This window comes from Eptesicus fuscus, chromosome 7 (genome assembly GCF_027574615.1).
Source record: "Eptesicus fuscus isolate TK198812 chromosome 7, DD_ASM_mEF_20220401, whole genome shotgun sequence".
Lineage (NCBI taxonomy): Eukaryota > Metazoa > Chordata > Mammalia > Chiroptera > Vespertilionidae > Eptesicus > Eptesicus fuscus.
This window is the reverse complement of record NC_072479.1, coordinates 53,318,214-53,331,687: the sequence shown is the minus strand read 5'-3', so window position 1 is coordinate 53,331,687 and position 13,474 is coordinate 53,318,214. Positions and strand designations below refer to the sequence as shown.

The window sequence follows — 13,474 nt, the reverse complement described above, 5'->3', positions numbered from 1 at the left end:
TTTCTAAACCCAGCCCCCTTTCCCAATGTGCACTTCTAACAAGACCCACAGTTGTCCATCAACCCAAGACTGGTTTGTGTGTGTGTGGGACCCATTTTAAACATATAGCCTACTTTGTGAGGTTTCATATGGCAACTCTAAAATTACTGTTAAAAACTTCAGTGTTGCCCTAACCGGTTTGGCTCAGTGGATAGTGTCGGCCTGCAGACTGAAAGGTCCCAGGTTCGATTCCGGTCAAGGGCATGTACCTCCGTTGCAGGCACATCCCCAGTAGGGGGTGTGCATGAGGCAGCTGATCGATGTTTCTAACTTAAGGCTTTCCCTTCCTCTCTGTAAAAAATCAATAAAAAACTAAAATGTAAAAAAGCTGCTCAACTTTAAAAAAACAAACTTCAGTGTTGGCTGTGTTGTTAGGACCAAGAAAAACAGATTCGGAGCGATGTACATTTTATTGGAAACCTTACTCTTCAGACAGAACACAATGTCTTCAATCAAGGCTCTCATGTGGCTTAACAGAGAAAACTGAAATTTTGGGATTAGGGTCAAGGAGAGGGACAGCTTGGAGGAAGAGTGTCGGGATCCTCTAAGAATGCTCCTCGGCCAGCTTATCAGCCTTTGCCACAGCTTCTTCAATGGGCCCCACCATATAGAAGGCCTGCTCTGGGAGATGGTCATATTCACCTGCACAGAAACACACACAAACAAAACACCCAACTGGTGAGAAGTGGAGGGATATCAACTTTCTGCAGTGTGAGTGTGCATATACATCACCACTTGAGGCTACCAGTCAGAATGTGATGAATTCATCTAGAAATCTTTTCTTAGCAAGCTTCCCTCACAAATCCAATTTACAAGACATGATACAATATGGATTAAGAACAAATGATCTGGAGCCACATATTCTGGGCTCAATTCTTGCTCTATACATTGGCTGCAATATTGGGACTGGTTATTTTAAACCTGTTATAAGTCCCCTAATTTGTAAAACAAGATAATGCCTTCCTCATAAGGATCTTATGATTCACTTAGAAGAGTAGCTAACACTGAATGCACTCAAGTGTTGGCTGATAAGAAAAGTAATACATGTCTCACTCTCAGAATATAGTATTTCCAAAGAAAATTAATGGGAAATAGCTTGTTTTTTACTTTTAAAAATTATGTAATTAGGCACTATATATTTATACATTGATAGCTGCTGCAATCGGAACATAACACAGCAAAGCATTCAAGAGATTTCAGTTTCTATACCTGTTATGTTCAGGTTTATACTTTAAGTCTCACCTGCCAAAATCTGCTGGAATCCTTTGATGGTCTCCTTCAGGGGTACCAACTTCCCCATGTGACCTGTAAAGACCTCAGCGACCTGGAATGGCTGAGACAAGAAACGCTGTATTTTCCGTGCACGGGACACAGTCAGCTTGTCTTCCTCAGAAAGTTCATCCATACCCAGAATGGCAATGATATCCTGGAGGGATTTGTAGTCCTATGAGAAAACAAGAGAGCCCGGAATAAGTAGTCACATTCCTTTAATTTGGACAAAAACCAAAGGGTTAATATCACCTTACATTCACACTGAGCTTTGTACAGTCCCCTAATTCACTCTGTATGATTTTATGGACACTAATCTCACCTGCAATAATACTTACCTGTAGGATCTTTTGCACCCCACGGGCAACATCATAATGCTCATTGCCAACAATGTTGGGATCCATGATACGAGAGGTGGAGTCTAGAGGATCCACAGCTGGGTAGATGCCCAGTTCAGCAATAGCACGGGACAACACTGTGGTAGCATCCAAATGGGCAAAGGTAGTGGCAGGGGCAGGGTCAGTCAAGTCATCAGCAGGCACATAGATAGCCTAAAGTGAGTCAAAAAGCCATGAGGAACAATAGAAGCCAAAGCTAACTGATTCAACTTAAGCCATCCCCTTTTCTAACCTGTCCTCATTCTTACTCCATCTTAGCATTCAAAAGTCCACCTCAAAACAACCTTCTTACCACCACTAAGAGCTGCTAAGTTTACAGATTATCTGGCCCCTCTAAGCCGTAATGAATTTCTATTGTCATTCCTTTAAAAAAATGTTTTTTATTGATTTTTGAGAGAGAGGAAGGGAGAGGGACCGAGATATAGAAACATCAATGAGAGAGAAGTATCGAATGCTGCCTCCTGCACATCCCATACTGGGGATGAAGTCTGCAACCCAGGCATGTGCCCTGTCCGGGAATCACACCAGCGACCACTTGGTTCATGGGTTGATGTCCAACTACTGAGCATACCGGTTGGGTCATTCCTTTTGTTTTTCATCCTACATTTTAATTCTGTTATAGTCATACCCACTTTCTGAATTAAAACCAAAAAGCCTTGAACCACAATTCACTAGAAAAATGAATCATGGAAGTTACCACACAACTTAAGACAGGTTTATATAATTTTACTATAAACACCACATATAAACATTTAGAATTTTGTAATACACATTTAATTAATGCAATACACATTTACTGCTCCATTTCCATGTAGTTCCACTCCCCCTCAGGCTGGAAACCACTACTTTGTGATCTACATTTATTCAACTATTTCAGATGAATGTTTAACCTTTTAGCAGTTTTAGCATAAACATACAAAATTTTACCCTTAATTTCAGAGAGCACATGAACCCAGTTAAAAGCCTCTTGAGCCGAGACCGGTTTGGCTCAGTGGATAGAGCGTTGGCCTGTGGACTGGAAGGTCCCGGGTTCGATTCCGGTCAGGGGCATGTGCATTGGTTGCGGGCACATCCCCAGTAGGGGGTGTGCAAGAGGCAGCTGATCGATGTTTCTCTCTCATTGATGTTTCTAATTCTCTGTCCCTCTCTCTTCCTCTCTGTAAAAAATCAATAAAATATATATTTAAAAAAAAAAAAAGCCTCTTGAGATGTAAGTAACTAAGTTTGATGCCTCTCTGTACATGCCTTTATACAAATTAGACCTTCATTTACTTAATTGTTCTTACCTGTACAGAAGTGATAGATCCCTTCTTGGTAGTGGTGATTCTTTCCTGCATGGTACCCATATCAGTGGCCAGGGTAGGCTGGTAGCCTACAGCAGAAGGGATTCTGCCCAATAAAGCAGACACCTTAAAAAAAAATAAAGGACTAAGAATGAAAGGTCTTAGATGTCTGTATCTTTAGCCTCATTTGCATCATTCCACAGAAAGGCTAAATGAACTAGGTCTTCTTAAGCTTTCTCTCTTACCTCTGAGCCAGCCTGGGTGAAGCGGAAGATGTTATCGATAAACAGCAGTACATCCTGACCTTCTTGGTCTCTGAAGTATTCAGCCACCGTCAGTCCAGTCAGAGCGACCCGGGCACGAGCACCAGGTGGTTCGTTCATTTGACCGTACACCAGTGCTACCTGCAGTAATCACACACAATCAGAAAACTTGAATGTGGAGCTCAGGGATCATTTATGCGGGCTCCAAAGGCAGACTTATCCAAATGTAGGAAACTCGACTGCATAATTAGTGGTAGTGGGGGACTGTGTTAGCACTCTCCCCTAGCAAAAAGAAAATCCAACAGAGGAGTATGGAAGCCATATATCCAAGGTCCCCAAATCAGTTAAACTCCAAAAAAACTCTCCTTCTGAGAAGGTGTTAATGTTTTTATTCACAAATTTTGTTTCCCTTTTAGAGTTGCAGTTCAAAACACAAAAGATAATTTCTTGTATCACTGAGGTAAGTCTGAAAATTACTGAGGTAGTAGAAGGAAATAAACTCTCCCCAAAATTAGCTTTCAAACGATGGGTCTATCTACAATAAAAAGTCTGGAAATGTAATCAAATGTGTACTAGAGTATTACAAATTGGGAGGAAAACACTGACAGGAATTTCCTTTGAAGGTCCTGGGACACTAAAATGAAAACAAAAACCAGCCCTAACCGGTTTGGCTCAGTGGATAGTGCGACGGCCTGCGGACTCAAGGGTCCCAGGTTCGATTTCGGTCAAGGGCATGTACCTTGGTTGCAGGCACATCCCCAGTAGGGGGTGTGCAAGAGGCAGCTGATTGATGTTTCTCTCTCATTGATGTTTCTAACTCTCTCTCTCCCTTCCTCTCTGTAAAAAATCAATAAAATGTATTTAAAAAAAAACACATGGCTTCAGCTAGCAATGCAGTCAACTGCAGTAATTTTCTAGCACACCTACTATGTGAACATTAATCAGTTCAGTGCTCACCTTGGAGGTAGCATCTTTTAAGTTGATAACACCAGACTCAATCATTTCATGGTATAAGTCATTGCCCTCTCGGGTTCTCTCACCAACACCAGCAAACACAGAATAACCACCATGGGCTTTGGCAACGTTGTTGATTAACTCCATGATCAGTACAGTCTTGCCAACTCCTGCACCACCAAAGAGCCCTGGGAGAGGTTGAGAAAAAAGAATAGTTAAGAGGTCTATGTTCCTAAAGAAGCAAATGAAAAAAAACAGGGGGGTTCTTTCCATCTTTTTCCCTCTCAGAAATGGCATCTGGCTTCAGCAAACTCAGAAGAACGAAAGTCAGAAGCTATTCATCAGCGAAGAATAGATCCTCAGTACCCACTCATAACATGGAAGGATTTTTTTCTTCCCACACTGTTTGGAAAATATGTACCCACCACTAACATACCAATTTTGCCACCCTTGGCATAGGGAGCCAGGAGATCCACAACCTTGATACCAGTAACCAAAATTTCCTGCTCAACACTCATCTCAATGAACTCAGGAGCCTCAGCATGAATAGCAGCAAATCTACAAAGGCAGAAGAGAAGACCAGTGTCTATTCATCTTGTTGAAAGATTCCTCTCAATTCTCAAGTTTAACCCTTTACTTAGTCTCATTTCCTCTTACCAAGGGGAATTTCATTATCTTGGGAAACAATAATCCCTTTACCTGCCAACTTTAACTGTCATAAAAATTTTCCTTTGCCTGGCCAGCGTTGAGCGTCGACCTATGAACTAGGAGGTCACAGTTCAATTCCCAGTCAGGACAAATGCCCGGGTTGCAGGCTCGATCCGGGTGGGGCATGCAGGAGGCAGCCCTTCGATGATTCTCTCTCATCATTAATGTTTTTTCTCTCTCTCTCTCCCCCTCCTTTCCTTTCTCTGAAATCAAAAAAAGATTTTCCTTTTACTGAATCCTAACCTAATAGCACTTCTTCACATACCAACAATCATACAAGTTCTGGAAATCCCACAACATAAGCCATCGACATTAAAACTCATTTAGCCCTAACCAGTTTGGCTCAGTGGATAGAGCGTTGGCCTGTGGACTGAAGGGTCCCAGGTTCGATTCCGGTCAAGGCATGTACCTTGGTTGCAGGCACATCCCCAGTAGGGAGTGTGAAGGAGGCAGCTGATCGATGTTTCTCTCTCATCGATGTTTCTAACTCTCTATTCCTCTCTGTAAAAAATCAATAGAATATATTTTTTAAAAAACCTCATTTAAATAATTAACTTGGGTCCTAAGCAGCTTTTTTTACAATCAGAATTTCTGCATCCTTATTTTTCTTCAGAAGAAATTGCATTGTGTAGCTTTAATAATCAAATATGACAGCATTTTAAGTATTCTCCACAGAAAAATTCTGCCATACTAAAAGGCGTCACCTAATGTATAACACTGCAAAAAAAAGCAGTTCCTTTGTGTGTATAAGATGCAGCAAGAGCATACTTACTGTTTGGTTTTGATGGGGCCTCTCTCATCAATAGGTTCTCCAATGACATTCATAATCCTGCCCAAGGTCTCAGGACCAACGGGAATTCTGATTGGTGCACCGGAATCCAGGACTTTCTGGCCTCTAACCAAGCCTTCTGTACCATCCATGGCAATGGTCCTTACAGTGCTCTCACCTGTCAGATAAAAGGCACTGCTGCAGGGTGATACATAAAACCAAGATGGCTGCATGGTACCCAATATAGTGTAGGTGGCATGGAAGACGTAAGTCAACCAAGACTCCTTCTCAGTACCTAAAGGTGGCTTCAGCAAACTCAGAAGAACGAAAGTCATTTTGATAAAATCATCATAGAAGGAAGACAGCCTGGATGGGGGCATATCTGAGCCAAACTCTATATTCCTGACAATTCTACTTACCCAAATGCTGGGCCACCTCCAAAACCAGCCTGGTGTCCCTGCCTTGCACTTCCAGGGCATTGAGGATGGGCGGCAGTCCCTCATCGAACTGGACGTCCACCACCGCACCGATGACGGCCACGATGCGCCCAGTGGCGACGCCTGCCTTTGGCGAAGGAGACGTCTGGGCAGCATAGTCTCTGGCTAACAGACAAAAAAGGTTGGAAGGAGCCGGGGTCAGGGCAGTTAAAAGGTCATTGGAAGCCCGGACCTAACCCACAAGGACTGGAGAGCTCAGCCCAAGCCCGACCTCCTTCCGCTTGCAGGGAAGGCGTGTCCAGAGGGAGGGCCGTGCAGGAACCCAAAAAGCGCCTGCACACTTTTCTACCTTCATACGCAAAACCCCATTACTCGAGAGCTCAGTGCCCCCATTCCAAGGTCATTGCACCTGACCGCACTTTTCCGTCACATTGCACCTCCCTTTTTGCAAAATAAGACGGAATTAGATCGAAGAAAGCTCCCCTGGATGAACCGTTCTTGTTCTCCATCCGTTAGAGGGCAGGGAGCGGCCATGGCGTTCTTCTAGCACCGGATACCTTAGGCCCGAGCGACAATCGCCGCCGGCTCAAGGTCACGGGGCTGCAGAAACAAACGCAGCTGCTACAAAAAGGCACTTACCGGGCTGGAGCACTGCCGGGGCGGCCCGCAGTAAGAGCTGAGCTTGGGGTAACGGCGCTGAAGGGCTGAGTCCCCGCAAGGCCCCGGAGGCCGAGGCCGCGGCCGCACGACCCACAAGACCCAACATGGCGGAGTCCGGGTGGAGACTGAACGCTGCAGCAGTGGGGGCCGCCAACATCCCGGCAATTGGGGCGAGGCCTACTCTACAGTCGGCACCCCCATTGGATGAGTTTGCTGCTCATCATCATCAGCGCTGCTCCTATAGGTTAATAATCTTTCATCTTCTCAATCATTGGTCAACATTGGTGCTAATCTGGATTCCTTTTTTTTTACTGGGCATTGTCAGGCTAGGTGCCAACCCTCAGAGCCTCAAAACTTAATTGGACGACAGGGACGTCAGTTAGAGACAGTACTTGGCGGAACTACGTTTAGGAAAGGGGCCGAGTTCCTGTCGGGAAGCACGTGGGGGCCGAAGGGCTGTCCTTGGGCTCTCTCCTCCGAGAGGACCTTGAGCTGGTTGACAGTCGCAGGGGCGGGGGTTCGGCAAGTGGTATCTTAGTCCAGCACCACTGATGGTGACCTTGGCGAAGTCATGGCCTTCCCTAAGAGTCAAAACACGACTTTCCTTTTGCAGTAGTGAGATTGGAAGCTTACAGACAGCTCAGCAGGTTAGCAATCCCGACAGATAGCACAGAAAGCTGTACAATGAAGTAAGTTCATGTCAGCAGTCATTTAACAGATGTGTGCTAGGCATTAAAGAGATACAAATAAGCCCTAGGAGCTCCCTTTTAAGAAAGACAGAGGAGCAAACAATGCAGTGAAGTGTGATGAGTCCTGGCTCAGTGGGTGCACGGAGAAGGAGGGGATAAAGTTGGGTCACCTAGAGTTGTAGGGAATTGCCTCGGAGCGGAGGAGGCTGATCGTTGGGAAACAGTGGAAATTCCTTAGGTAAATAAAAAGGAGGAATATTACAAGCACACCTTTGCATAAAGTAGCATGTTCCTTTTGTGGAAATACAGGTGAGGAAGGGAAAAAGAGAGAGTAGCAAAGAGATGAGTATAAAAAGAGAAACAGGAGCCAGGTCTCGGCTTTGGATGAGAGTGGAGGCTAGGTAGAGGTAGATGTGTGGAAGTGTTCCATGAGTATGGAAAATCATAGAATAAACAGGGCAATCTTTTCTGAAGTATTGATTTTATTCAGAGCCTTTTGGGGGCAGAATGGGAGAGACTTTTAATCTGTTAGAACAAACATGACCATATGGAGTAGTTCGGCATGGAGCTATCTTCCCCAAATTTTCTCCCACCAGCCCACATTAGTTCTCATTTTTCTGCATATAGTGAAAAAGTTTTCTGTTTGGCAGTGTAGGGATAGCTATTGTCGGATTTAAAGGAGAAAACAGGAAGAGAATGTTAAAATTGAAGTGATTATGGTCATCTTGCCTAGTAATCGGGATAGAACCCAAGGAAAACAGCAACCTGTATGAAGCAAGCAGAGAAAAATGAACACACAAAGAAGCAGCAGAGGACCGAAACCGGTTTGGCTCAGTGGATAGAGCGTCGGTCTGCAGACTGAAAGGTCCCAGGTTCGATTCCGGATTAGGGCATGTACCTTGGTTGCGGGCACATCCCCGGTGGGGGGTGTGCAGGAGGCAGCTGGTCGATGTTTCTATCTCATCGATGTTTCTAGCTCTCTACCCCTCTTCCTTCCTCTCTGTGGAAAATCAATAAAATTAAAAAAAAAAAAAAAAAACAGAGGAATAAGAGGACCAAGGACATTGGTGTTAAAAATCAAGGAAAGAATGTTACTGAAAAGGACCTACTGAATTTGGCAACCAGGAATTCATTCCATGGTGAAGTGGATCAAAGATAATTTCAATGGACTGCATCAGTTAACACCAGATATAAAATTATCTGTGCTCTTATGGGGGTGGAGAGGGGGTTGCAGGAAGCGGCCAATTGATGTTTCTCTTTCACATAGATGTTTCTCTCTCCCTCTCCCTTCCTCTCTTTCTAAAAATGAATAAAAACGTGTTTGTTTTTAAAAAGGACCTATATCCCGGCTGGTGTGGCTCAATGGTTGAGTATTGACCTATGAACCAAGCGGTCATGGTTGGATTCCTGGTCAGGGCATGTGCCTGGTTTCAGGCTTGATCTTCAGTGTGGGGTGTGGAGGAGGCAGCCAATCAATGATTCTCTCTCATCATTAATGTTTCTCTCCCTCTCCCTTCCTCTCTGAAATCAATAAAACTATGTTTAAACATATATATATATACATACAAAAAAGGACCTATCTATTTCACTTGCTTCCCTCGACTAATAAAGTTTCTGTAGATAGGATAGGATATTCCTTAAGAGTACTGCCACTGCAGCCATGTCATTGGGCAAGTTATTTAAAATCTCTGTACAGGCACTTTCCCTCCAGGCAGCACACCTACCCTTTCTTCCCTTTCAAGAGGGTATCTCCTAAACTCTAAGGGTCCTCAAGAGACTTGCAACCAGCAGAGCAATGGGCAACTGCAGCTCCTCCTAGGCTAACCCTCCGAACCTGTCCCCAAGTTCCCCTTGTCTCTGACTTTCCAGTGAGCCAAAGCAGCTCCGCCTGGGCTCTCTCCTGTTGCTTTCTCTATCCTAAGCCCTTCCTTGTTTCACTGTCCCAGCTTTAATAAATGTACTCGCAATAACATAAGATCTCTGTACATCACTTTCCTCATCTATAAAAGATAATAAAATGGGAATAATCTCATAGGGTTGTTTTGAGAATTAAGTAGATTAATACATGAAAGATTACATTTAGAACAAGCATGTCAAACTCAAAGGCTAACGTGGACCAAATAAACAAGGCTTAAGTTTATGTGGGCCACACACAAAAAAAAGCTTCAATTTTCCTAGAAACGTAGGTTTATTTCGATAGAGACATGCTGAATACCAAGGGCTGAAATAAATGATTGTTAACATAAATAGAACATTTTAATAAAAATTAATATTTTTTCTTGAACATTAACTTACCAGACGCTGAATAACTGCACAAATTAATAAGTGTAACGCAAATAAACCTATTTTTCTTGTTCTCCGAAAGCAAAATACTTCCTGTTGCGCACACCAAAGTCAGTCCAAGACTAATGATGTGGCAATCGGCTACTAAAATATTCGCTGCTAGTATTAGTGGAGAAATGGTGTGCCTGTGTGTAAGGGAAATGAATGCAACATTATTATAATAATCAGTCATTAGCGAATGTTGTAGTTCGTTATTAATAATTATGTATAACAGGATATTGTAAAAATTAAGTTACAAAATTTTTATTAAACATTTCTTACATACGGTTATATTTTTTTAAAATGCACTTTTCGCCAAAACCGGTTTGGCTCAGTGGATAGAGCGTCGGCCTGCGGACTCAAGGGTCCCAGGTTCGATTCCGGTCAAGGGCATGTACCTTGGTTGCGGGCACATCCCCAGAAGGGGGTGTGCAAGAGGCAGCTGATCGATGTTTCTCTCTCATCGATGTTTCTAACTCTCTATCCCTCTCTCTTCCTCTCTGTAAAAAATCAATAAAATATATTAAATAAATAAATAAAATGCACTTTTTAAAAAATATATATTTTATTGATTTTTCACAGAGAGGAAGGGAGAGGGATAGAGAGTTAGAAACATCCATCAGCTGCCTCCTGCACACCCCCCACTGGGGATGTGCCTGCAACCAAGGTACATGCCCTTGACCAGAATTGAACCTGGGTCCCTTGAATCCGAAGGCGGACGCTCTATCCACTGAGTCAAACCGTTTAGGGCTATACTGTTATATTGGCTGGGCCGCAAAAATATTCGTTGTGGACCACATGTGGCCTGAGGGCTGCCGAGTTTGACATGCTTGATTTAGAACAATGCCTGGCACACAGCGCTATTTGTGTCAGCTAGTATTTTTTAAAAAAATTTTTATTGATTTTTTACAGAGAGGAAGGGAGAGGGATAGAGAGTTAGAAACATCGATGAGAGAGAAACAATGATCAGCTGCCTCCTGTACCCCCCCCCCCCCCCCACTGGGGAAATGCCTTTTGACTGGAATTGAACCTGGGACCCTTCAGTCCACAGGCCGATGCTCTATCCACTGAGCCAAAACGGTCAGGGCTCAACTAGTATTTTTACTTACTATTGACTTAGTGGTAAGATCCTTTGGTCTTGGTCAACATTTTATTAACCACCAAACAGTTAAACTGACACTTCCCTTAATCCAGGTGTCAAAGTAAAGATTTTCACATAAATTCGCAGGTAACTGAAACTCATCACTTTAAAATCATCACTTTAGAGAGCAAGGGAGAGATAGAAATATTGATGAAAGAGAAACATCATCAATTGGCTGCATCCTGCATGCCCCCTACTGGGGACTAAGCCTGAAACCCGGGCATGTGTCCTGACCAGGAATAGAACCTTGTGACCTCTTGGTTCCTGGGTCGACACTCAATTGCTGAGCCACATTGCCAGGGCAAAAGTACTTTTAGAAAGGAAGAGAGAGGGAGAGAGAAACATCAACGGCATGAGAGCAGAACATCCATGGGCTGCCTCCTTGGTACATGGAATGGCAATACCTGCCAGGGCTGAAACACCACTTTTTTAAGTTATCACACATTTCTGTTCTCTTAGCAGATTATAAAGTAATTTAAACCTTTTCTTTGACATTTGAGCTATTAAATCTTTGTATCATATTGCAAAGCTAAATGCTTAAATGTTACTGAAGCAGATATATAGGTTGTCCCCCAAATGTATATACCCTTTAGAGCTGATAGTTCAATTGTTGTTTCTTTTCAGTTTTAACCCATTGGAATCAATAATTATTCCAAGTGTGTATGTATTTTTTGGGATACCCTGTATAGAGCCATTACTCCATTATGCTCGTTTGTGAACTTTTTATTTTTCTAATTCCTTTGCTGTCAATGTTTGCCCTCAGCAATCTCTTGTCCTCTTCTGAAATCAGATTACCTCCTAAATTTATAAGTAATACTGTGTGAAATAAAAGTAAATAAACTTGACTAGCTTGGGTTGAGATGGGCCTTAATAAGCTTTTTGTTTTTTATGGGTTCACTTTTTTTTTTTTAAATATATTTTATTGATTTCAGAAAGGAAGGAAGAGGGAAAGAGAAACATCCATGATGAGAGAGAATCATGGATTGGCTGCCTCCTGCAAGTCCCCCACTGGAGATCGAGCCCACAACCCGGGCATGTGCCCTTGACCGGAATCGAACCTGGGACCCTTCAGTTTGCAGGTCAACGCTCTATCTACTGAGCCAAACCAGCCAGGGTATGGGTTCACTTTTTAAAAAAATGTATTTATTTATTTCAAAGAGAGAGGGAGAGGGAGAGATAGAAACATGTGTCCTGACTGGGAATGGAACCAGCGACCGAACTCCTGGTCAACCAATGGGCAACAGTCCTTCTGGACAAATAATATCATCTGGAGTTCTACTTCACATTTCTTGATTCCCAGGTATCAGGTAATATTTCATGTGAAATACAAGTTACTTTACATGGGACAATAGGAACCACAAAGAACTAATCTCATTTCTTACCTGAAGTTAATTCCAAATGACTGACCCCATAATTTATGGCTGAAAACCATTTCAATTTTATCTTAAGGTAAAAATTGCATTTTCCAATTCTTTACTTTATTGTCATTCCACTATGGTCACGCTCCATATTCTTCCAGTATTCTGGTAATTGGTAGAATGTCTTCTATTTCTGCAACATTTCTTTTTTGAAATATGTATATATTTATTTTTTAAATATATTTTTATTGATTTCAGAGAGGGGGAGAAACATTAATGATGAGAGAGAATCATCAATTGGCTGTCTCCTGCACACCCCCCACTGGGAATCGAGCCCGAAACCCGAGCATGTGCCCTGACCAGGAATCGAAGTGTCCTCCTGGTTCATAGGTTGATGCTCAACCACTGAACCACCCCAGCCGGGCTCTACCACCTTTCTTTCTTTTTTTTTTTTTTACTACATTTCTTTTTTTAAAATTTATTTTAAAATATATTTTTATTGATTTTTTTACAGAGAGGAAGGGAGAGGGATAGTTAGAAACATCGAACAGCCAGCTCCTGCACACCCCCCGCTGGGGATGTGCTCACAACCAAGGTACATGCCCTTGACCGGAATCAAACCTGGGACCCTTCAGTCTGCAGGCTGATGCTCTATCCACTGAGCCAAACCAGTCAGGGATTTACTACATTTCTTGACAATCATCTTGGATGATTTCAAATTCCATGAAAATAATCCATTCAGCTTCAGAATTCTTTAATCTTTTCAAATCCAATTACTTTCACATTTCACTTAAATATCCTACTCCCCAGTCATTCCCAACTTTTGTCACTCTAAAAAGTTCTTCCTCAGAAATCCAATATTCTCAAAGTATTTTTTACACAATACATAAACATACTCTAGGTATAAAGGATTAAAATAAGTCTTCACCACTACCCCTAAAATTTCACCCCCTTTCCTAGAAATAACTACTTAAAAACATTTTACATATGTCCCATTCACTTTCTATCCATCCCATACACATATAATGTATACATTCCTGCTTTGTAAAAACCTCAGTGGAAGCACACTACAGAAAACTTAGTCTTCTGATTATTGTTTTGGAGAACTTTTTGTGTCAATACATTTACTTTATCGATCATGAGTACACATTAGGCCATAAGAATGTGTAACTTAATTTACTCCA

The 13,474-nt window shown here is 42.6% G+C and overlaps 1 protein-coding gene and 2 non-coding genes across 3 annotated transcripts; all 3 read right to left on the bottom strand.

Annotated features, from left to right (window-relative positions):
• Positions 1 to 430: 430 nt before the first annotated feature.
• ATP5F1B (ATP synthase F1 subunit beta) lies at positions 431 to 6,924 on the bottom strand. The gene is made up of 10 exons (XM_008148658.3): positions 6,760 to 6,924; positions 6,103 to 6,285; positions 5,687 to 5,861; positions 4,643 to 4,764; positions 4,210 to 4,394; positions 3,235 to 3,393; positions 2,993 to 3,115; positions 1,647 to 1,859; positions 1,282 to 1,483; positions 431 to 681 (listed from the first exon to the last, which is right to left on the bottom strand). The coding sequence occupies exons 1-10, from the start codon at positions 6,884 to 6,886 to the stop codon at positions 584 to 586; spliced, it is 1,587 nt and encodes a 528-aa protein (XP_008146880.2). The 5' UTR covers positions 6,887 to 6,924; the 3' UTR covers positions 431 to 583.
• Positions 4,486 to 4,557, bottom strand: LOC114234185 (small nucleolar RNA SNORD59). Its single transcript, XR_003620388.1, has one exon. It is a non-coding gene; the product is annotated as a small nucleolar RNA SNORD59 (small nucleolar RNA).
• LOC114234184 (small nucleolar RNA SNORD59) lies at positions 5,967 to 6,041 on the bottom strand. Its single transcript, XR_003620387.1, has one exon. It is a non-coding gene; the product is annotated as a small nucleolar RNA SNORD59 (small nucleolar RNA).
• Positions 6,925 to 13,474: the final 6,550 nt, after the last annotated feature.

Coding starts and splice junctions, on each gene's coding strand:
- ATP5F1B (XM_008148658.3), bottom strand. CDS start 6,886: ATGTTGGGTCTTGTGGGTCGTGCGGCCGCGGCCTCGGCCTCCGGGGCC. Junction 3,394..4,209: donor TAAAAGATGCTACCTCCAAG/GTGAGCACTGAA, acceptor TGATTACTGCAG/GTAGCACTGGTGTACGGTCA. Junction 1,484..1,646: donor GGGTGCAAAAGATCCTACAG/GTAAGTATTATT, acceptor GTTTTCTCATAG/GACTACAAATCCCTCCAGGA.